Genomic DNA, 23203 nt, shown 5'->3' on the forward strand with positions numbered 1-23203 from the left:
CAGAAATCACAATCTACTATTTTCTTCTTATCTATACATATAAATAAAATTGGAGTGTCTGTTTGTAATATTGAAATAACCGTTTTTTACTACATGTACTACGCGAAATAATATTTTTTACAATTTTTGTCTATCTGCCTGTTTGTTCTGGCTAATCTCTGAAATGGCTGGAACGATTTTGACGGGACTTTTATTGGCAGGTAGCTGATGTAATAAGGAGTAACTTAGGCTACTTCTATTTTAGAAAAATAAAGTTAAACTCTACGCGGACGAAGTCGCGGGAGCAGCTAGTCTAATATATAATACCTATTTTAGCTATTGAAATGCTTTGTCCGTTTGTTTCACGCGATTTTCCTAATTCGTGAGAAAGTGAGGAAACATTCCAGTTGTAATAGGTTCGCGGATTTCATCAATTGTGAATCGGTTTTGTCGATTCATATTTATGGGATTTCCTTTAAAATTTTGTTAAAAGTGAAATCGAATATATCGTAAAACTACAAAATTGTTACTGCATCATTGTTAATATACAAACCATAATGATTTTACCGTTTTTTGTTTTGGAGATAGAAATTTTACTTTAAGATTTTAATTGTATATAACTAAATCATTGCTAGTTATTATTTCTTGATATTCGTTTTGTTTATGCTATATGGGTCGATCAATGTTTTATGGTAATTTGATTTAATTTCTTTCAAATTTAGGATATATCGGAAACAGAACTCGATATTGCCAATTTATTTATTTATTTATTATCATACAAAACAGATTACAATCAATATAAGAATGTAGTTTGGTACAAAACTGGATTGTAATCCAACACTATATATGCCTTAAAGATAAATTATATAGACGCATTCAATATACGTAAGGTTATATATTGAACAGTAAACTAAATAGAAAACAATATATAACTACGTAATTCAATGAATTATCATGTTAACAGAATTTTATTTGTATTAAAGAAAAAAATTGATCCAATATGTATAAATGTAATTTGTCTCTTTACGGTGGATATTTAATTGTCTCCGGAACTGGACCAGTTTTGAAAGGAAAATATCTATATTTATATTCGAGACAAGGATTTCATTGCTAGAAGTATTTATGAAGTAATGGTGGTATTGGGAAGATGAAGTTAAATGTGTAAAGTAACAAAAGGAGAATGATAAAAATACAGAAATATATATATATAATATAAAGCATTACTGTATATATAACTGAGGTGGTACGAGACCTTCCTGGTGTTTCAGGCGTTCATAGGCTACGGTAACCGTATACCATCAGATAGTGCGTATGCTTCATTGACACCATCGTAGTAAAAGAAAAATATATTAATAGACACGAAAAAATTGCTTATTTGCACTATTAACAGTTTTCTCTTTGTGGTATAAAAATACTCGAGAGTCATAGACTTGTGATTTACTACCGTGAGTTATATAAACTTCAAAGACTTGGAGTTCAAACTGACCACTCTAGAATTTTGTTAACTCTACAATATTTTATGTTTTGTACATAATTTTTAAAATCCCACTGGCACAGGCCCTTTGCCCTATTTACGAAATTTGGCGTATCTACGAATGTAAACCATATCGCTAACCGTTTAGCTGCTATTTTTGAATACATAAAATTTTCATTCGTTCAGTATTGTCCGTAACAAAGTGTAATTGTAAATAAAACAGAATATAATAAAATACGCAATATAATAATTATTGCGTATTTTATACAGGGTGATAAAGAATAATAATGTATTTTTTATGTTGTATAATAGTTTGTCTAAGTTAAAAAAAAGTTGACAAATCCACATAAAACCAATATCTATTTACTAAGTACATAAAATACTTGATCGACCCATATAAAACACGATGTGATAGGAAATACATTGTAATTTCTATGAAAGCTAAGATAAGACTGCATCTAGTAATGGTGTTTGATTTTGTGATGGACAAATTTTCATTGACTTGATTTCGTCGATGATCTTTGCTGTGAATGTTTCGTTATACTTGCTATATGCATAAAATGATCACGTAAGGATATATATAGTACGATATTCAATATATAGAAACGTAAATGTTTCATACATTTATATAAATTAGGGCAATTAAACAGTTGCCAATAATATTATTACTGGACGGCCTCGCTGGTGTAGCCGTTTAGCACACCGCCTTACTTCAGATGGTCGCGGGTTCGATTCCTCGTACGGTACAAACATTTGTATTCTTGAGTATGAGTGTTTGTATCGCTCTGGCCATTTTTTATGTATAATATGTATGTATTTACGTACGTAAAAAGTTATATATCTTAAGTTATGTTGTACTGTAATGATTTTATATTTCTATCTTGTTTATGGTAAAGCTCGGTTCATAGCGACGATGTACAATCATATACACTAAATAAAATATTATAGTAATTAACAAATTATGAATATTTGTGTTTATGGTCGTACTCTAAGCTACATATATACGTTTCTATATATCTGATAGGCAAATATAACCAAAATTCGTTCTGAATGAAGTTTTGATAATGAATTGACATAATAAACACAAAAAGGGGATATTTACCATGAATATATTTATGTGGTAGTGTACCAGAATGACAGCCAGTGGGGAGAAATGACGAGCTGTCTCTGATGACGTCTGCCTCTTACTCCGCTACATAATGACAACGACCATTATATCAAGAGCGTATCTAAGAAGAAGAATATTATTGAATTCCTTATTAAAACTTTAATGCACATAACTGAAAGACCATATGGCGGGCTTAACACCATGCGGCATTATCTACCAGTCAACCATGGGTGGTGCAGAGAATAATTGTTGGCGGTGCAAATATAAAAAATATATTAAACTATACACATAAAAATATATATGAGTAAATAACTACATATATATATATACATACATAAATACATATTTAATAATCTGACAATGAAATATCATGTACTGCCACAAATAATGGAAATAAAAAAAATGTATACGTAAAAATAAAAAACAATGAGAAAACAGGACACAGAAAAGGTTACAAGTTTAAATAATGTTCTCGTAATTTACGTTTGAAAGAAAATCTACTTGTGGCGGTTTTGATATGAAGTGGTAAGTCGTTCCAAAGTTTGATTGCCTGAATTATACTGGGGTCTGTTAATATTGGGACCTCTTAAATAATATTGTCATGGTAAATATCCCGTTTACATAATTAGGACATAATTACTTTGTAATTAAAAATTACTGTACTTACAAACAAGTCTTCACCACTGAATCTGAAGGGAAACTAAAGTCTAAACTACGTGGTTATATTAAAACGTGGGAGTAACATCCTTCAATATGAGTGATAAAATTTGGTGGATTCATTATATAATGGCTGAAATTCTTAGGCGCGGTCACGTTTATAATGAATTCTAATGATTGTATATTTTGGATTGTAATAAAAAGTTGTACATTTTATCTACCCTTATTTGTAATATAGGCGTCCTGTTTCAGCTTGCTTTGACAACTAATTGACTATAAAAACATTATCAGAATATAGAGCAAACTATGTCGGGTCGTTTTATACGAAATATTAGTATAATCCGCTGAATTGAATAGGTCTCTCGCGTTGAGAGCATAATATTAATGGACCGGTATATTTTTATAACCGGGTTATACACGGAAAGAGGGCATTTTGGAATGTAATTTTGTAAGTTGGCTCTGGTCTATTTTCTCTGTGATCTCCCAGATATGACCAAAAATAACGTAATACAAAAGATATCACGTTGTTCTTAGGCCATAAACAATAATTTCTAGTTTGTTCTGTATTCTGAAATACTAATGTGAGATAAAAAAGAGTGTAATTGCACCCGATGTTGTAATGTATAATAGTTTTCAATATTTAAAAAAAAATCTAAATTTGTTTTTGAACATTCTCTAAATGCATTCGAATTATATTGAAAATAACGACATTTTCCTTGAGAAATTGCCTATTTTTTATAGCAAGTTAGGTATTATGTAAATTATATAAAACAATATGCATGTGTTTGAAAGTATTATTTAAGTAATAAATGCGGGCGGCGCAGTTGGCACATTTATTGTTAAGTTATTGTTATTCAACGTACAATGTATAGTTTAAACAATTGATATAAGTTGCAAGCAAAAGATAAATATTTTGCTTGTAAAAAAAAAAAGCAAAATTTTATCTTTGCTCCTCATTTAAAATTATCTTTCAAAGTAATTACTAGCAGATAGAGAGAGAGTGAGTTTGTCAGTTGTCCCTTATATCCATATTTTACTATTGTTGTGTAAATGAGTTGAAGGACAACTGGGATAACAGTGACGTCGAGACTGAACTATTTGCATTATGTTTGTCACTACACAACATACATCTCTCGAGTATAGAAAAAATTTCAAGGGAGGGGGTGTGGTATAGGATTTTTTTTTGTCGAAGTTTAATAGTTCGCTATATTATTAAACTTAGCTGGTTATATTATTTATGCTGCAATGGTAGTGTATTATATGCAATGAATACAATATTTTGATCAATGTTTCATGTGCCAAGTGCGCCGTGCCAGTTAGATGGTTGTGTCCATAACGTGACACAATCATCCGTGTAATTTATTCGTAATTGTAAATAATTAATTGTAATTATAATTAATAGCTTAATATCGGACGAATAAGGATCTTGTGTGTACAGTATAGTTAATTTTACAGCATAACTACGGTATAGTGGGCATGTCAACTGTTGCGTCTACAACGTGGACAGTTGGCGACGCCTCTGACTACCCCATCTGGGATTGCAGTCGTGGGGATATTTTTTTTTAACTATTGACTCTAAGGAACACAATAAATTATTGTTTCAATTTAAATTTACTTTGTTTTAATTAATCCACCAATTTTGATTCCTCGGCGGTCTAGCGGTTTAACACACCGCTTTACATCTGATGGCTGCGGGTTCGATTCCTCACACGGTGCAAATATTTGTATTCTTGAGTATGATTGTTTGTATCGATCTGGGATTTTTATGTATAAATATATATTTACAAAAAAAGTGAGTATTTATATGAGTTGTCTAGTACCTATAACATAAACTCTGCTTAGCGTAGGACTAGATGGCGCTGTGTTAATTCTCCAGAGATATTTATTTAGTCAATTGTTTTTACATTTTTGCCAACAAACAAATGGTTTGAACCATTAAACTTTAACATAAATTATATACACATCTCCACGTACAAGTAGAGGAGTATAATAAAATACCAGGCAGATTTTGTTAAGATATTAGCCAGTTGCGTACAGAGGTTTATTTTGATGTTTCCTACTCTTAAATACGCAATGTCTCCAAAGTTGTTAAATAATATTTGTTCACTATTTTATTATTCAGAAAGCAATATAAGCATCACAAAAAATATTTCGTATGAATGAAAATGTAATAATTATTTCAGAAATAAATAGGAGATAGGAAAGATATAATAAACTTTCGGTGGTAGAAAAAAAGTACAGATTTAGAAAAATATCTAATATATTTTAATATATCTACTATTTAATATATAATTTATTACGAACTACGGATCTCGTTTAGTTATTGATATTTTCGAATACTTCCAACAAGTTTCCGTGGTGTAGCGGTTATCACATCTGCCTAACACGCAGAAGGCCCCCGGTTCGATCCCGGGCGGAAACATAGTTTTTTGTTCTTTTTGCGTTGCAAAAGGCAACTGTATGTATAATTATTTAACAACAACAAAGATAATAAGACAATTACGATTAATAATTCCGTTCATTTTATTTTATTATAGGTACAAAATTTCTTTTTTCTCGTTATACAACCGTATTCGAATAGTAATATCATAGATAAGATATTCTTATATATAAAGTTCTCGTATCACTATGTTAGTCACTATACTCCTCCGAAACGGTTTGACCGATTTTTATAAAATTTTCAGACCTACTACGACTAGACCGAATCTCAGACCTACTGAATATGCATATGTTATGGCCGGTAAATAAAATCCCAGGGTTACTTCACTGGTTTAATTTCTTGATAGTTACAACTTGCTGACCGTACTGAACTACTGAACTGAATATATAATACTGTACTGCATAGGAATATACTGAACTGGTACTGGAATAATTTTTCATACAAATTTCGTTGGTTACGTATTCCGGAGGCAATACCTTATCGCGAGCTCCGTGTTTTTAGCTCGATTCTAAAGTTAATTTTCATTATGACTTTTGGAGTTTTTCGATGTTATTACCTCTGTAACACGTTTTCCCCCTTATAATTCTTATTTACATGTGAACTTTGCATAATTCCCTATCTAAAAAGTACACATACATAATCATCACAATAGTATTTCTTATAAATACAAGGTAAATTATCTCTAACTTACACCGATTTTCACTTTTAACAATAGTGAAATACTACAACTATAACAGGAACATTACTTATATCTAGTTCGTTATAGTTATTTTAATATATAGCTTATATTTACATAACTGAATACGGTTTACATACATTATTGCTCGTTTTTTCATATATCATACTGTTTGTATCATTTACATTATTTTAAACTTATCTATATGATATTACGCGTTGTATTTTAATTTTACATTATTATTGATCTTATTCTACGTTATTTCACGCTGTCCTCTACAGTCTCCCCCCGGCGTAGTGACGACGTAGCCTCTTCTGGTGACAGCGAGGTTAGTCTTGCATCCTGGATTGTCTCCTGCAGCACCGCTAGCTTGGAGGTTGGTCGCCGGAACACTCCGCTCCGTGTTCGGACGTCCGCACTGCGCACCTGACCATCTGGGCCCGGATATACACGTTCCACAATCCCTCGCGGCCATGTATTGCGAGGCAGCGATGAGTCGACCACGATGACCACGTCCCCTTCAGCGATCACTCGGGGGTTCTGTGGCGTTCCTCGTCGTGGCACGAGCGTCGGCAGGTACTCGTGGAGCCATCTCCTCCAAAACTCGTCTGCTAGTCCTTGAGCTGCTCTCCAGGTTCGTCTGTCAGCCAATTCGCAGGGTCCCACGTACGGCTGGCCTGTTGATGACCCGATCAAGAAGTGGTTAGGAGTTAACGCTTCAGGGTCGTCAGGATCCACCGACACGTGCGTGAGGGGTCTCGCGTTGATAGAGTATTCTGCCTCTGTCAACACGGTCTGCAGCACCTCCTCTTTCGGTGCCTTCTCGTTCAACGTAGCGATCAAAGCGGTTTTTACTGACCGCACCATTCTCTCCCATGCTCCACCTTGGCTGGGAGCTCCAGGAGGGATGTACTTCCACTGCATCCGATAATGGAGTCCTAGTTCCTGCATGGCTGGAGTCCAATCCGCGTAGGCCTGTCGGAGCTCAGCATCTGCTCCTTTGAAGTTCGTCCCATTATCGCTGTACATGGTTATGGGCCATCCGCGTCGAGCTGCCATTCTTCTTATTGCCATGATTGCGGAATCCGTGGATAAGGATGCTACAAGCTCTAGGTGAACCGCTCGTGTTGTCAGGCACGTGAATATATGACGTCTACCGATCGTCACCGTCATGGGACCGAAGTAATCCAACCCGCAATGAGAAAAGGGTCTGTGGAAAGCTCCCAGTCGTTCTTCGGGTAAGTTTCCCACAGGCGGCTTCTTAGGATTAGCTCTTCTCACGTGACAAAAGGCGCAATCTTTCGTCAAACTTCTGACTGTCGGTCTTAGCTTTAGGATCCAGTATCTCTGACGCAGGTCATTCACCACTCTCTCTCGGCTTCCGTGTCCCGCTCTTCTGTGCTCCTTCATTATTAATAATTTGGTGAAGGGATGGCGACCGTCCAATAGGATGGGATTCTTCATATCCGCGGACACTTGTGCAGCTTCGATTCTTCCATCCAGCCGTAATAATTTTTCCTTATAAATTGGATGAAGCCGGTATAGTGGACTGGTTCTCGGAAGTGTCTTTCCCGTCTTCATCAGCTCTATTTATCTGGAGCCATAAAAGCTCTGCCCTTCTCAAGTGATCGACGTGTAGAGCAGCCCGTCGATCACGGCACTTTTCCGGGAACAGCAGCGCCATTGCTGTCGCCCTGATAAGACGCTCGTAACTAGAGAAGCGTGTTACATCAGGTAGGCAATCTAACCTGCAGTCGTCTTCTACTGCGTGTAGAATGATCTGTTCGTCATCTCGTTCTTCGATGATCGAGTGTTGTTGAGGCCATTCGTTCATTGGTCTCGATAGGAATTCCGGACCGCGGAACCATGGGTCTTCGGGGTTCTCCGGCACGTATCCTGGTCTGGTCGCTATGTCGGCGACGTTCTGCTTGCTCGTTACCCATTTCCACTGGTGTACTGACGTCAATTCGGCGATCTCTCCCAGTCGATGCGATACATAGGGTGTATATCGCAGATTCCCGTTCTGAATCCACTGTAGAACCACTTGAGCGTCAGTCCAGAAGAAAACAGCGTCGGCTATCCATCGATGATCTTTCACAATATTGCTTCCTAGCCTCGCACCGATAGTGCGGCTTGCAATTCCAGTCGCGGGATCGTCTGGCTCTTCAACGGAGCTACTTTAGCCTTTGCTGCTGCTAAAATAGTCTTAACGTCTCCGTTTTCTTGTTTCCAATAAGCTGCTGCGGCGTAGGCGTCCTTGCTGGCATCGCAGAAGATGTGCAGCTGTCGAACTGGACTCCCCCGTTGTAACTTTAGTTCGAGGCGGCTAATAGAGGTTCATTAACCACTTGGCGAAGTTTTCAGAGGCTTCTGACGGCAGCGGTTCATCCCAGCCCAGTTTCTGTCGCCACAGGTCTTGGAGTATCATTTTCGCGGTGATCGTATAACAGCTGAGTAATCCCAGCGGATCGTATATACTCATGACTGTGCTTAGAGTTTCTCGCTTGGTCGGTGCACGAGTCATATTGTATACTTCTCTGGGAACTCTATTCAGTGAAGTATTAAATTTCAACACGTCGTTCACTGAGTCCCATAACAAATGTCTTCTGTTCATCTTTGGTGATCGCTTGCGTTGTGTTTTTCGCATGCCGATCTTTCGGTATATTCTTCATAATGTTAATATTGTTGCTCGTCCATCCTCTTAATCTGAAGCCTGCCTTCTTGTGCACGTAGTCCACTTGACTTATTACTTTTTCGGCGTCTTCTTTTGTGGCGTAACTATCCACATAATCGTCCATGTAGTGGGCTTCCGTTATTGCACGAAAAGCTTCGGGATGCGTTTCATTATATTCTTGTGCGTTCTTATTTCTGACAAGAAACGGTGAACTCGTAGCGCCGAAAATCATCGCTGCCATCTTATATGTTGTGGGCGGTTGATTTTCATCTTCCCTCCACAGGAACATTTGCGCAGGTTGGTCTCTCTTCTTATTTTTATTTGAAGAAACATTTCTTCCACGTCGGCTTTTACGGCGACGGCTTCTTCACGGAATCGAAAGAGTATTCTCATCAGTGATATCAACAGATCAGGGCCTTCTAGCAAGAAATCGTTCAGGCATACTCCGTGGGTTTTAGCTGCGGCGTCGAACACCAGTCGCACCTTTCCCGGCTTGTTTGGATTTCTAACGGGAAAGTGTGGTAAGTACCATTGCACTTTGCTGCCTGTTTCTGATCCGTCACACTTTACAGCGTATTTCTTGTTCAACAGGTTCTTTATTTGTTCTTCGTATTGTTGTTTCTCTTCAGCTGATCTATTCAATTTGTGCTCTAGATTTTTCAGTCTTCTGAGAGCGTTGTTATAATTTACAGGTAACTCGATGTCGTCTCGGCACCATAGGAGTCCGACCTCGTAGTGTCCGTCTTCTCTTCGTTTCGCTGTTCTCTCGAAGATGTCAACGGCACGTTGATCTTGTTTATTCAACTTCTTTTCTGTCGCTATTCCTAGTGCGTCGATTTCGAAGTGTTTCTTTATCATTTCTTCTAAGTGATCGCCTTGTGAGATGACGTTCACTACGTGAAGGATGTTCTCGCAATCTTGCTTTATAATCTTTTTCGGAACGCTTCCATGGATCACCCAGCCGAGCTGTGTTTTAGAGGCAGCTGGTTGATTTTTCTTTCCCATTCTTATTTCTCTCGACACGATCAGTTGCCAGTTGTCGGTGCCTATGAGAAGTTGTGGTTTCTTATTCTCATAGCACAAGTCTTCTTGTTTGAGATCTTGAAGATGTTCTAAGTCCAATAGCTTTTCAGGTATTGACTGACTTAATAAATTCATGCCGGTCAATGTTCTGGCTGTCATGACGTGTTCCTTTCCGTCTTGACTGCGAATGTTCAACTTTATTGTTCGGCTGTTCATTTCTTTATGTTCTGAATTTACTCCATGCATTAATAATGCCTTAGAGGGTCCGTCGGCTCCAATCGCTTCTGCTATGTCGTTATCCAGCAGCGTGACTGTTGAACCTTCATCGAATAATGCATAGATCTTCGTTTCTCCTTTTGGTCCGCTTATCGTTACAGGTCGTATTTTCAGTTTTATTTCTCGTCCGTGAGCAATAGATGCTGTTGCCACGGTGTCTTCGGTTTCTGAGACGGTTGTTACGGATGATGCAACCGTTTCCTGGTGAAGTAGCGCATGATGCGGTCGCTTGCAGCCGTTGCTTCCGCAGCTCTTCGCTCGACAGTTCATTCTTCTATGTCTTCGGGATAGACATTTGAAACATAGCTTAGCGTTCTTTGTTCCATCTTTCTTGTATGTTCTGATTGAGGAACTTAGAACACTTAGGTAAGTTGTGTCCTTGTCCACAAGCGGGGCATTTCATGATAATTGCAAAAACCGGCTTCTTAATTCTGAATTCTGTGGTTTTAACAACAGGTCGAGGTACTTCTTTCTTCACTGTATAGAACCCGTGCTTCAAGGCTCTATCAGCTTCTCTCATCAGAAATTCCGACAGCATAATTATTTCTGGCTTGCTACTTGTTTCTGAAGCCTCTATGCGTAGTCGTACCACCTGGTCTTCTGATGAGGGCTGAGCTTCTAGTATGTCTCTGATAAGCAATATTGTGAAGATATCCTTGCTTTAATCTTCTCAGGATATAGCGTTCTGAATTTTAACGGCGAATGTATTTAATTCGACGGCTGTTCCGCTGAGTTTCGGTAGTTTTTTCATGTCTTCCATCAATCGATCTATGATGACTTCCGGTCGTCCGAAACATTGTTCTAATGTCTTCATTATTTGATCAGGCGGTGTTGCGACACCTAGTAACGGTGCAACCGCTTCTTTAGCTTCCCCGCGTAGGCAGTTACGAAGGCGAGCTAAGTTTTCCATCGGCGTGAAATTATACATGGCAGTTGTATCTTCCATTGCCGTCTTGAATTGTAACCAGTCGGTCGGTGCGCCGGTGAATATTGGTAGTTCGGAGGCTTGACGAGGCGGCGGGCGGCGGGTCATCATTTTTTCTAACACCTCCGCTAATTGTTCTACCCCTCGGCCACGTGATCTTGCTGGAGTAGGAGATTTTTCTCTGTGTGGTGTCTCCCATCCGACACGCGTTTTATAGCCTTCTGTTGTTCGTCTTCTGTGCGGCGTATCTACTGGTTTTGATTCCATCGTTGCAGTAGTGGTGATCTGCGGAGGGTAGGGTGCAGTTGACTCCCCCCGTGCTGTTTCCTGGTCGGGGCCACTCTCATTCAGCCAGGCAGTGACGCGTTGCTTCACTTGTTCTGGTGGCTCCTCTTCTTCAGTATTACTGTCCTCTTCTAGCGCGGCCATGTCTGCAGCGAGCTTCTTTTTAATCAGTTCCGCTTCTATCTGCAGTTCCCGTCTTCGTATGGCTGCTAGTTTTTCTTCAGCTTCATACTGCATGCGAGCAATAACGCTTGCAGTGGAGCGGCGCGTTCGTATAGAAATCGCCTTTCGTGGAGTAGTGTACACTGGATCTGGTACATTCTGTACGGTTTCTCGGGCTTCAGGTACTGGCGCTTCTCTTGTACTGGCTGCGGTCGCGTCCGTCCGGTTCGCGGCACGATCGGCAACTGTAGCTCGGGCCTCTCGGTCGGTTTGTTCAGCGGCGCGTGTCCCTCGTTCGGTATGTATCCCGCCGTGTGCAGGATGCTGGCTCGACGACGCTGCTGCCGACGGAGAGCGTGGGGGCTCCGTATATACCCTTCCCGTTTCTTCGTTCCCAGCTTGACTTCTTGTAACGACCATTTTTTCTTCCGTAGATCCGGCTACTCGAAGGACCACACAATGTTATGGCCGGTAAATAAAATCCCAGGGTTACTTCACTGGTTTAATTTCTTGATAGTTACAACTTGCTGACCGTACTGAACTACTGAACTGAATATATAATACTGTACTACGTAGGAATATACTGAACTGGTACTGGAATAATTTTTCATACAAATTTCGTTGGTTACGTATTCGGAGGCAATACCTTATCGCGAGCTCCGTGTTTTTAGCTCGATTCTAAAGTTAATTTTCATTATGACTTTTGGAGTTTTTCGATGTTATTACCTCTGTAACACGTTTTCCCCCTTATAATTCTTATTTACATGTGAACTTTGCATAATTCCCTATCTAAAAAGTACACATACATAATCATCACAATAGTATTTCTTATAAATACAAGGTAAATTATCTCTAACTTACACCGATTTTCACTTTTAACAATAGTGAAATACTACAACTATAACAGGAACATTACTTATATCTAGTTCGTTATAGTTATTTTAACATATAGCTTATATTTACATAACTGAATACGGTTTACATACATTATTGCTCGTTTTTTCATATATCATACTGTTTGTATCATTTACATTATTTTAAACTTATCTATATGATATTACGCGTTGTATTTTAATTTTACATTATTATTGATCTTATTCTACGTTATTTCACGCTGTCCTCTACAGCATATAAAATTTTATATGCATATTCAGTAGTTCTGAGATTCGGCTACTATAATTTTTTATAGCCCTAAGTAATAATAATCGTTTTCGGATTCAGCTAGTTTATTATATGTAATATTCTACCTGACATGAAAATTATTATTAAAATAATATATATGAGTTTAATCCACAACTTTCCTGTGCTATATGAAAAATTGTTTTATACGAAATAGTATTACTACGAGCTGCATAAAGATTTGTATTCATGAGTATGTATTTTTGCATCGGCCTGGCTGTTTTATATGAAAATTAAATAAAATCTAGTATTTATATCAGTTGTATAGTACTTACAGTATTTACAAGCTCGTTGCGTGAATGGTCTAGGGATATTATTATACTTACAGTATACTGTTTCAAAGTTTTGGCCCCTCTAGGCTTCCCTCTCTCTCTATTTTATAAGTGATTCATTAATCTTGTATACAATATTCTACCCCTCCGTTCGATCCCCCGTCCAATTCAAACGGGGATCGAAATTACGACGGCCTGAGCCTAGGTTCGAACCCCTAGTGGTGCCCTCAGACTAAAGTCGTATCCGTCAGGCGGGAGTTGGCCTTCAGCCGCTCCATAAGTCCTTCCTTGGTTTGGAGTGCCATCTGCACTCGCCCCCTAACGTCCGGTGAAGCTGTAAAGGCCAGCTGCGGCCAACAGCATTAGAGTAGTCCGAAAAAAAAAACAATATTCTTTCCAAATCTTACATTAGCATGCTCATTGCTCATACCTCACGTACTTCATTATATGTGGTCTTCCACAAAGGGGTAATAATAAATATAAAATATCATATATTTTTTTAATGACATCATAATAATCATAATTTATTTAGACGAGGTAGGCACAGTATTAACGTTATCTAACATGAGTTCCATATACCATATATACAATATACGTCACTATCAGCCCCTATATACATAATATTATATTATATATTTATTGCTGATAAATTATCTGCATTCACTTCTATAAGCCCTTCTATTGTTACATATGTAAGAAGCACTAATTATGACGGACGACTGAGGCTTTGAAGCCGGCTACCGCAAGGGAAACCCCAAGTAGCGCCCGTGACTTGTGACACGGGTGTAGGTTTAAAAGGCCCTTTTACAATGCATTAACACTCACCTTCACTACTTGCAGCTTCCCCCCAGGCCCAACTAAGACCGGGATAAACCCATTGCTAATACAATTCACTTTAATATCCAAAACACAACTGGCACGCTCTGCGCTCGTCGACTGAATGCCGCGGCTCACGCAACGAAAGAGGATTATTCAACTACCGACCTCCGTATTTATAGACCAAAGTCAGTGTAGTAGGTTGGTCTATAAATACTAGATGGCGCTATTTACAATATTCGTAATAATCCTTACATTGGGTACTTCATTAGTACTAAAAACAAACTACCTTCTTTTAATATATTTTTAAAATATCGCATTTTTTTCTATAATAATGATGTGAATTCTAACACATAGTACAATGTTATTGAGGGGGAAGGAATTGTTAGTAATAGGGATTTTTTTCTTATGGATGATAAGGGGCCTTTTGGGGTCTTTGCTTTGCTTATTTGGGATGACATGGGGAGTCTAGATCATGATTACGTCATCGGCAGTGATTAACTTTTTTCAAGAAAGGCAACCCTCACATTGTCCTTGCTAAAAAAACAATACATTAATCGAAAAATGTTTACGTACGCATGGGGGGAGGGGTTTTACCCCCTTACCTTTGCTGACAAGGGGGAGGGGGGAGGGGGTAAATGATTGTAATAAATCAGCTTACGTAATACTTGAAGGACCCCTAATGAAATTGTGCTGCCTACGCTAACGGTTACGCCAGCATATACCATTAGCGCTGGTTGGTACATCATACCATTTTCATCCATAACAAAAATGTAACAATACTATATCCTCTCTTATTTCGAGTCCCCAATATCATAAATGATTAAAACGAATATTTTTTTTTATCGAATTAAATGTTAATTTGCGTAAATCCAAATTACTACTAGGGATCAATAAATTACCTTAGAACAAAAATAAAGATCAATTTACAGAAGAAATATCAATATCAATTTCATTTAATTTGTTTCAAATAACGAATAGAATAGAATAGAAAATCATTTATTCAAATAAATTTAATTTAAGCACTTTTGAATAGCCATAACATTTTTTTATATCCACCGTTCATTCGGAAAGCTGTCTCCTCACAAGAACGAGCAAGAAACTTGTGTGTTGCTCTTTTAAATAATCCTTGTAAGTTCACATTTACAAGTCGAAACGTGTGAATACAAACTACTAACCAGCACTAATTTATTAGGGTCAAATATAAATATACAATAACATTAAATCAGTCGTAGTAATAAGAGCAGACCAGTCCCTACAAGCAGCATTCGTGCACGAGCATGACGGATGAGCCAGTCATCACTGTGTTCGACCATATTTTAGGGAGCCCAATGCTTTCATTGTAACTAACACTATAGATAATAATCTGAATTAAATATTATTAAAACACGATACTCGTCCATTATTGCAATAAAATATAAATTATGACACATATAGCAAAGAATGCAGATAACTATGGGCCATAACATATTCTAAAATTATATTTCAAATAAACTAACAATAAATCATATTAACAAAACCTAGTTTAACATAATATAGAATGTCGATTTGATGCTATGGGTTTCCGTTAGACGAATTCCATCTATAATCTTTTTTAATTCCGGAGACTAAACTGACAGGTGTAAATGTCAAATTTTCAAATAATGTTACCACCTGTAGCGGGGGAGTGGTGTACCTGCGATTTCTTTAATCGGAAAATTTTAACATACTAGTTCTAAAACTTTAAATGACGTTTCCACAACTGAACTTTAATATTTACGTACATATACTAGTGTTTCCATTACTGTCGTATTATACGGCATAAAAATAGAATTTTGTCGTTTCCGTACAAATAGTAATTATTACAGTATTAAGGTAAAAACAAACTTTTTTTTCTTTCAAACAGAAAAATACTTTAATTAGGGGTTTGTTTTATGATATATAACACTATAAAAAGGTTATTTGTTTGTTTTATAAAACAGTCAATTAGTCTTTACTTAAGTGAAAAATAAAAAAAATATTTTGATACAACAACCATATATTTATTAATACCTATACTTTATTAATTTTGTGTTAATGCGTTTAACATAAACGCTCACACATTATTTCTGAGTAACCTATAAAAATGGGTTATTAATATTGAATTCCGATAGTGCCACAACCCTATTTAAAAAATACAAAAACCTGGCAACATTGGAAATGTCAATTTGTCTTAAAATATTAATGAAGTACCGAAGTCTCTAGAAGAGATCTTATCAAGGCCTGCACTATAAATTTACTTCTAACACTGGGAAGAAATTATAATTTTTTTAAGGTTTTGTATTTTATGTTGGGCTAAAAAGGACTTGTATCCAGAGCCGTAAAATATTAAATTAAAAAAAAAAAGCAAATTTGTCTCCGGGATTAAAAAACAGACTAGACATATTTACCATCAAAAAAATGCTACATCTATACATTTATTATACAGTAGAGTCTACTAAAACACTGGAATGATCACTATCACCATTTTCACTATCAGCAGTGACTGGTTTGTCTTTTTTCTTCCTCAGCTCATATTTATTGACGTGGACCCGTTTACCTTCAATCTTGGTCTCTTTGGCTATCTCTTGAGCTTTCGCCACCGCTTCTGGTTTATCAAACTCCACGAAAACCGTTTCTGTAATAAGTTTTATAGTTATTAGTCAAAAATATAGTACTTTATTTTGCCGGAAAGGTGGTTGTTAACTTGTTACTAACTAATGAAGATTAGTGACCTCATGACTAGCGATGTACCATGTCAGGTCCTCGACGTAGTCCCCTGGAAACCATCACAGGTGAATTTGTGTTGCTATTTAGACACGTTAAATAAGAAAGAAGAATCAAATGTATTATATTAAGAATGTAATGTATTTTTATTTTTTCTCATTTCTTCCAATATGTAGTATATATGTAGGTTTATATATTTATCCCTAATGTAAGTATGTATATCTAGTAGTATAATAAATAGTGTCTTATGTGTGCCACCTACCCTATTCTATGTACATAAGTCTTCTCTTCTAGGTTGTTAGTAAGAGATTGCATTTAGCGATAAAACCGCTTTTTGTAATTATTTTACTATTTACTGTATTTTTCTTATTATTCTATGTGTACACAATAAAGAGTTTTATTATTATTATAAAAGACTTTTTTTGTACAAAAAACATTAACTCATTTTTTCCTTATGGAAGATAATGGAATGGTGCACCCGTTTGTGCTAACGGTATACGCTGGCGGGGCGCCAGTGGAGGATGATAAGGTGAATATGAGGTCAGGAAACCATCGTGACAAATTCCTGGTGAGCTTGTCACGATGTGCTAACTGACCTGACCTCATGCTCATCTTATCATCTTCCACTGGTGCCCTGCCAGCGTAAACCGTTAGCGCAAGCGGGTGCACCATTCCATTAACAACCAAAAAATAAAAATGAGGTCAGGTCAGTTAGCCCATCGTGGTAAATTCACCAGGAATTTAACATGATGGTTTCCAAGGGAAACCGCGTGGAGGTCAACCTGACATGGTACATAGCTTGCAATGGGGTTATTAATACCCTTCCCGCTATTAATGGGGATTAGTGACCTCATGGTCAGCAATTTACCAAGTCAGGTACACCTCGACACCATTACTGGCAGCCTCGACCGACAGCCTCGGTTATCTAGTGGTTTAGCACACCGCTTTACTATCCGTTGATCGAGGGTTCGATTCCTCGCACGGTACAAACATTTGTATTCATGAGTATGATTGTTTGTATCGGTCTGGGTGTTTTCTATGTATAATATGTATTTATTTATGATAAAAAAATGTATCCATGTATTTATATCAGTTGTCTAGTACCCATAACACAAGCTCTGCTTAGCTTGGGCCTAGATGGCGCTGTGTAAATTATCCTGAAATATTATTATTATTATTACTGGCGAATTTATCACGCTATTTAAACACGCTAAATAAGATATAAGATTCAAATTTCTTATAATTTTTTTTTGTAAAAAAACATTGTCCCTTTAATAATCTATTACTTAATACATCATGCGAAATTCATAAAAAATAAGTAATCTGTTATAACACAAGCTCTGCTTAGCTTGGGATTAAATGGCGTTGTATTGGTTAACCAGGATTATTATTTATTTATTATTTAAGCTTTGCATTCTATAATTTTACAGTAAGCAGCTGGTAGGTATGTTTCAAAGTAGATCAATTCTGGACCCTGTTGGACACAGCAAGTGCAGAGAGGTGAGGAAGGCACGAGTTATTATTTATATAATTATAATATTGTATAATATAATGTAATAATAATAGTGATATCTAATTCGCGTAATTATTATTATTATATAAACATCGTAAGTTCAAATTAATATTCAAAATATCTTTATTCATGTAGGTCTATTACAGACTCTTATGATATGTCAAATCTACCGTCAGTTCGAAATGATTTCAAGATGAGAAGAACTGACAAGAAACTCAGCTCGTATTCTTTTCAAATAAATGTTGTACATGTTTACAATAATACAGATTCATTGTTAAATTCAAATTTGGAAGAATACAGTCACCACCAGGATATGCTATAGTAAAAGCAAAAAGTCTAATCAGTGTTCGTAACCTGAACAGATCAGTCACCACAAGCAGCACCCGTTCACGAGTATGACGGAGGCCAGCCATCTTTGCACTCAACCATATTAGAGGGAGCACATTAACCCAGCCCACCACACCGCCAGTTTGAACTTTACAGCAAGCATGACTTTTAAATAAAAGCTAAATAAAAGCTTGTAACAAGTATCTTACCCATAGACTTTTTCCCTTTAACCAAGTGCCGAATTTTTCGTATGCAGCCCGCCTCAGAGAACACTGTGCTGATATTTTGGTCAGTGAGGGGGGCGTAGGACCGCACCACTACTGTCGTTTGCTCGGGCGGTAGTTTCTTTTTCACTTGGATATTGTTGCCTTCAAACAGTCTATTGTTTTCTTCTAGGGCCTGTAAGCAGATAAATATTGTAAAAAGTTGTTTTAGGTATTTTTTCATGTTATTTCATTTGCAGTAGAGTTGTAGGTACTGTTATTGCAACTGATAGTTTTTTTTATATATATTTACGCCCTTATTTCCATAGACTAGAGGTCCATGCCCTTTTTTGTAATTTTTTAAATATATTATTAAAAAAAAAATAGATAGATTTAAAGTGTTTTATAATACATTTGAGTCTTCTTTCTTATTTAATGTGTCTGAATAGCAACACAAATTCACCAGTGATGGTTTCCAGGGGACTACGTCGAGGACCTGACATGGTACATAGTAGCTAGTCATGAGGTAATCCTCATACAAAAATCGAATGATGCGTTCCATTTTTATCGATAAAAAAACGCTGTTTCCGTTTAGTGCTCCTTTATCTCATCTCGGGTATTCCCCGAATTTGTGTTGTTTATGTTTAGAGCTGCTTTATTTCAACATGGGGATTCCCCGAGTTTGTGTATATTAAATTTAATTCGAGTTTGTGTATAATAAATTTAATTCCCGAGTTTGTGTATAATAAATTTAATTCCCGAGTTTGTGTATATTAAATTTAATTCCCGAGTTTGTGTATATTAAATTTAATTCGAGTTTGTGTATATTAAATTTAATACTTAAACAATTTTGTACCCATCTTCTATTAATCCCATGATTTACACGTTGCCTCTTTTAACGGTGTCTCGTTTAGTGCTGAAAGTTATTGGAACATATCCCCAGCGTTAATTGGGCTCTTGGGGGAAGGGGATTGCTAGTAATGTGGATTGATAACCCCATTGCTAGCAATGTACCATGTCAGGTCGACCTCCACGCGGTTCCTGGAAAACATCGTGTTAAATTCCTGGTGAATTTGTCACGATGGGCTAACTGACTTGACCTCATGCTCATCTTATCATGCTACACTGGTGCCCCGCCAGCGTAAACCGTTAGCGCAGGCGGGTGCACCATTCCATTATCATCCACAAAAAAAAAATTGGGCTCTTACAAGGGAGAAAGGGGATTGCTAGTAATGTGGACTATGATCCCATTGCTAGCAATGTTATGTAGGTCGACCTCCACGCGGTTCCCCCAGGAAACAATTAAATTTTGAATTTGGCACGATGGGCTAACTGATCTGAATTCATGCTCATCTTATCATCCTCCACTGGTGCCCCGCCAGCGTAAACCGTTAGCGCAGGCGGGTGTATCATTCCATTTGTATCGATAAAAAAACGCGTTTCCGTTTAGCGTTCCTTTATCTCAACTCGGGTATTCCCAGAATTTGTGTTTGTGCAAATCAAATTTGCAATCGGTTCAATAGTATAGGAGTACATCGCGGACAAACGTTATACGTAATTTTTATATATAAACATTTTATATATTCATATAAAAAAGAAAAATATATATCTATACATATAAGTAAAATTGGAGTGTCTGTTTGTAACATTGAAATAACTGTTTTTGCTACATGTATATGAATATAAATACGGTACATACAAGAAAATAACATTTTTTCTAATTTTTGTCTGTCTGTCTGACCTGTCTGTTTCTGGCTAATCTCTGAAATGGCTGGACTGATTTTGACAGGATTATTTTTACATAAGCTACTTATTTTAGAAAAATTCTTTGTTCTTTAGAAAAATAAAGTTAATTCTACACGGACGAAGTCGCGAGTGCAGCTAGTCTATAATATAAATCGTATTATTATATTATTCATATTAAAAAAAACATTTTTGTCACACAATACCATGCATAATCTATTATGCTGTCACCAGTGATGCTAGTCTACTCACCTTCGTTGCTGCTCCATCACTATAGAAGATGATTGTGGTTGTGAATGTTATGTTATTGTTAGTTGATTTGTCAGGATACATCTCCGCAATACTGTAAAGTAAAAATTAAGAAATGTTAGTTAATTTATTTCTATGCTTCTCATTAATGTATATTCGATATATCATAAGAGTCTGTAATAGACCTACATGAATAAAGATATTTTGAATTTGAATGAATAGTTACTAGCCATATTCTGTAGCTTTGCCCATGTGAAATACAACTATGATATTAAATTACAACTTACCTTTCTATAGGTGAGGAATATTTAAAAGTATTTTTGTGTTTATCCACAGTTAATTGAGTTTCTTACCAGTTATTCTCAATTGGATGTAAATACTGAACTGGATGGTAGGCAAAAAATTATAATATAAAAAGATTGATTTAAAATGTCCTACATGAATGAATTATTTTTGGATTTGAATATGTTAGCTAGGTAAATTAGATTTTTAGTGTCTCTAATAGAACTGAATGAGTATTGTGATTAGATTTGATTTTTATTCTACAATATCAAGTTAAAATATAGCCTATGGAGGAAAGTATTTTTAAAATCCGTCAAATGTCAAATTATCCATTATAAACAAAAATATGTTAATAAAATATGTACCCACCCAATTCTTTTAATTATGCCATACTGCTGAAAATGTTCAGTTAACAACTTCTTATAATTACACATAATATTCAATGGCAAATTCTCAACTATTACAGAATTAGCTATTACTTCATCATCTATTTCTCCTTTCTTGTCTCTGTTCCATTTTCTCTTATTCCACTTGACTTTGTCTTTCTCCTTCTCATTTTTCTCTAACTCTGCATTATCACTGCTTGATGCATTTGGTGGTACTGTTTTATTGTTGTCTTTCTTGAGTTTACGTTTATGTTTTTTGCGTTTATCTTTTTCAGCTACTGTCATTTCGTCAAGCAGATTGGAGAGTGTATCAGGGTTATCGCCTATTCTAAGATTCTCCAAGTTTTCAGTAATTACCTCTGATTTGATATCCACTTTACGAGTTTTAGTCGCTGGCTCATTTTCATTTATCTGCACTGATTTCAATACTCGTTTTTTCTTTTTATTTTTTTTGTGCTTGTTTTCTGTTTGCTCTTCATTATTGTTGCTCTCAGTTTCAGTGGATGGGGTATTTTCAGAACTTTTCTTTGATTTTGTCTTTGAAAATATCTTAGTTTTTTGAACTTTTCCATTTTGACTGTTTGCTCTTTGACCACTACTACCAACAGAACTATCTACATTATTGACTTCCATATTATTACTGTCACCCGAACCATCTCTCACCTGTACATTTTTAACTTTTTTATTCTTTTTAAGTTTAGGATTCTCTTCCAGATTTCTTTCAGGTTTAACTATGTCTTGTTTACTACGTTTTCCTTTTTTATCCTTTCTGTCTACATTCAACGACTCCTCTGACTTTGTCTTCTTCTTGACAACCTCTTCTGTCTCATCCAGCATGAAGCTTACAGACTTATTTCTTTTCTTCGGTTTGTTTGATTTTTTTGAACTATCTAAAGAGTCATACAATACCGACGAATTCTTAATAATCGACTTCATTTGATCCTTTTTTTTTGAAGACGACTGAGGAGTGGACGTCACCTTGGATTCATTGTGTGGAGTGTTTTTATTGAAACTCGTGTCCACGTGGGGTCCCTCTATATTGATTCTTGAAATGTCCAAAAGCTCCTGTTTATTTTTCTTCTTTTTACTCGGAGTACGCTCGTGCCTCTGCTTAACAGATTTCGTTGTAATAAAACCATTTTCTTTGTCCATTCCATCGCCAGATTTTATGGAGGCACCGTTTGTTTCTCCGGCTGATTTGTACAGAGATAAATAATCATAGGTTTTATTATACTTATCTTTATCTGCAGACATCTGGTCTAAGTCATATGATTTGGATTTCATTGTACATAATTAATTAATAACAATATGGTAAAGTAAAAATTGTCAATAAATCGAATGGGAATTATAATAAAAGATTAATTATTAATGAAATTAGGGATGCGATCTGAGATTGATTAACCAAAAAGGTCGATTCACAGTACTGATCGATTCAGAGAATCACCTTTTCAGTCTAGAAAATCAATATATGATTTTATTTTGTGTTGATAAGAAACATCATATTATTTTCAATTTCTTTATACAAATTACTCAGAAACTCCGTGCTCCGTTTATACGGCTCTCCTTCATAGATAAAAATAATAAAAGTATAGTATGTAATTTAATTTCCGTGTCTGTTCTCAAACTAATTTATATAGAGATAGTAGCTATTCTTTGTTGATATTGACATTATAAATTTATTGTGTTTCTGCAGTTTTAATAGGTAAATCAATTTAGAATTCAATTTATTTTAAAATACCAAAATCCAAACACAAAACCAATTTTTGTAAAATTGTTTTTTTAGTTTTTTTATTGATTATCTGTCCAAATCGATTCGTAAATCGACATTTT

The 23203-nt window shown here is 36.2% G+C and overlaps 2 protein-coding genes and 1 non-coding gene across 3 annotated transcripts; 1 reads left to right on the forward strand and 2 right to left on the reverse strand.

Annotated features, from left to right (window-relative positions):
* Nucleotides 1-5567: 5567 nt before the first annotated feature.
* Nucleotides 5568-5640, forward strand: Trnav-aac (transfer RNA valine (anticodon AAC)). Its single transcript has one exon. It is a non-coding gene; the product is annotated as a tRNA-Val (tRNA).
* A 952-nt stretch (nucleotides 5641-6592) lies between these two features.
* Nucleotides 6593-7798, reverse strand: LOC131846172 (uncharacterized). The gene has a single exon (XM_059195413.1). The coding sequence runs from the start codon at nucleotides 7796-7798 to the stop codon at nucleotides 6593-6595; it is 1206 nt and encodes a 401-aa protein (XP_059051396.1).
* Nucleotides 7799-16235: 8437 nt separating this feature from the next.
* Nucleotides 16236-22661, reverse strand: LOC131846156 (DNA ligase 1-like). The gene is made up of 4 exons (XM_059195394.1): nucleotides 21357-22661; nucleotides 20709-20799; nucleotides 18720-18909; nucleotides 16236-16581 (listed from the first exon to the last, which is right to left on the reverse strand). The coding sequence occupies exons 1-4, from the start codon at nucleotides 22655-22657 to the stop codon at nucleotides 16385-16387; spliced, it is 1779 nt and encodes a 592-aa protein (XP_059051377.1). The 5' UTR covers nucleotides 22658-22661; the 3' UTR covers nucleotides 16236-16384.
* Nucleotides 22662-23203: the final 542 nt, after the last annotated feature.

Source organism: Achroia grisella, unplaced genomic scaffold (genome assembly GCF_030625045.1).
Source record: "Achroia grisella isolate CSIRO2021 unplaced genomic scaffold, CSIRO_AGI_Agris_v1 utg503, whole genome shotgun sequence".
Classification (NCBI taxonomy): Eukaryota; Metazoa; Arthropoda; class Insecta; order Lepidoptera; family Pyralidae; genus Achroia; species Achroia grisella.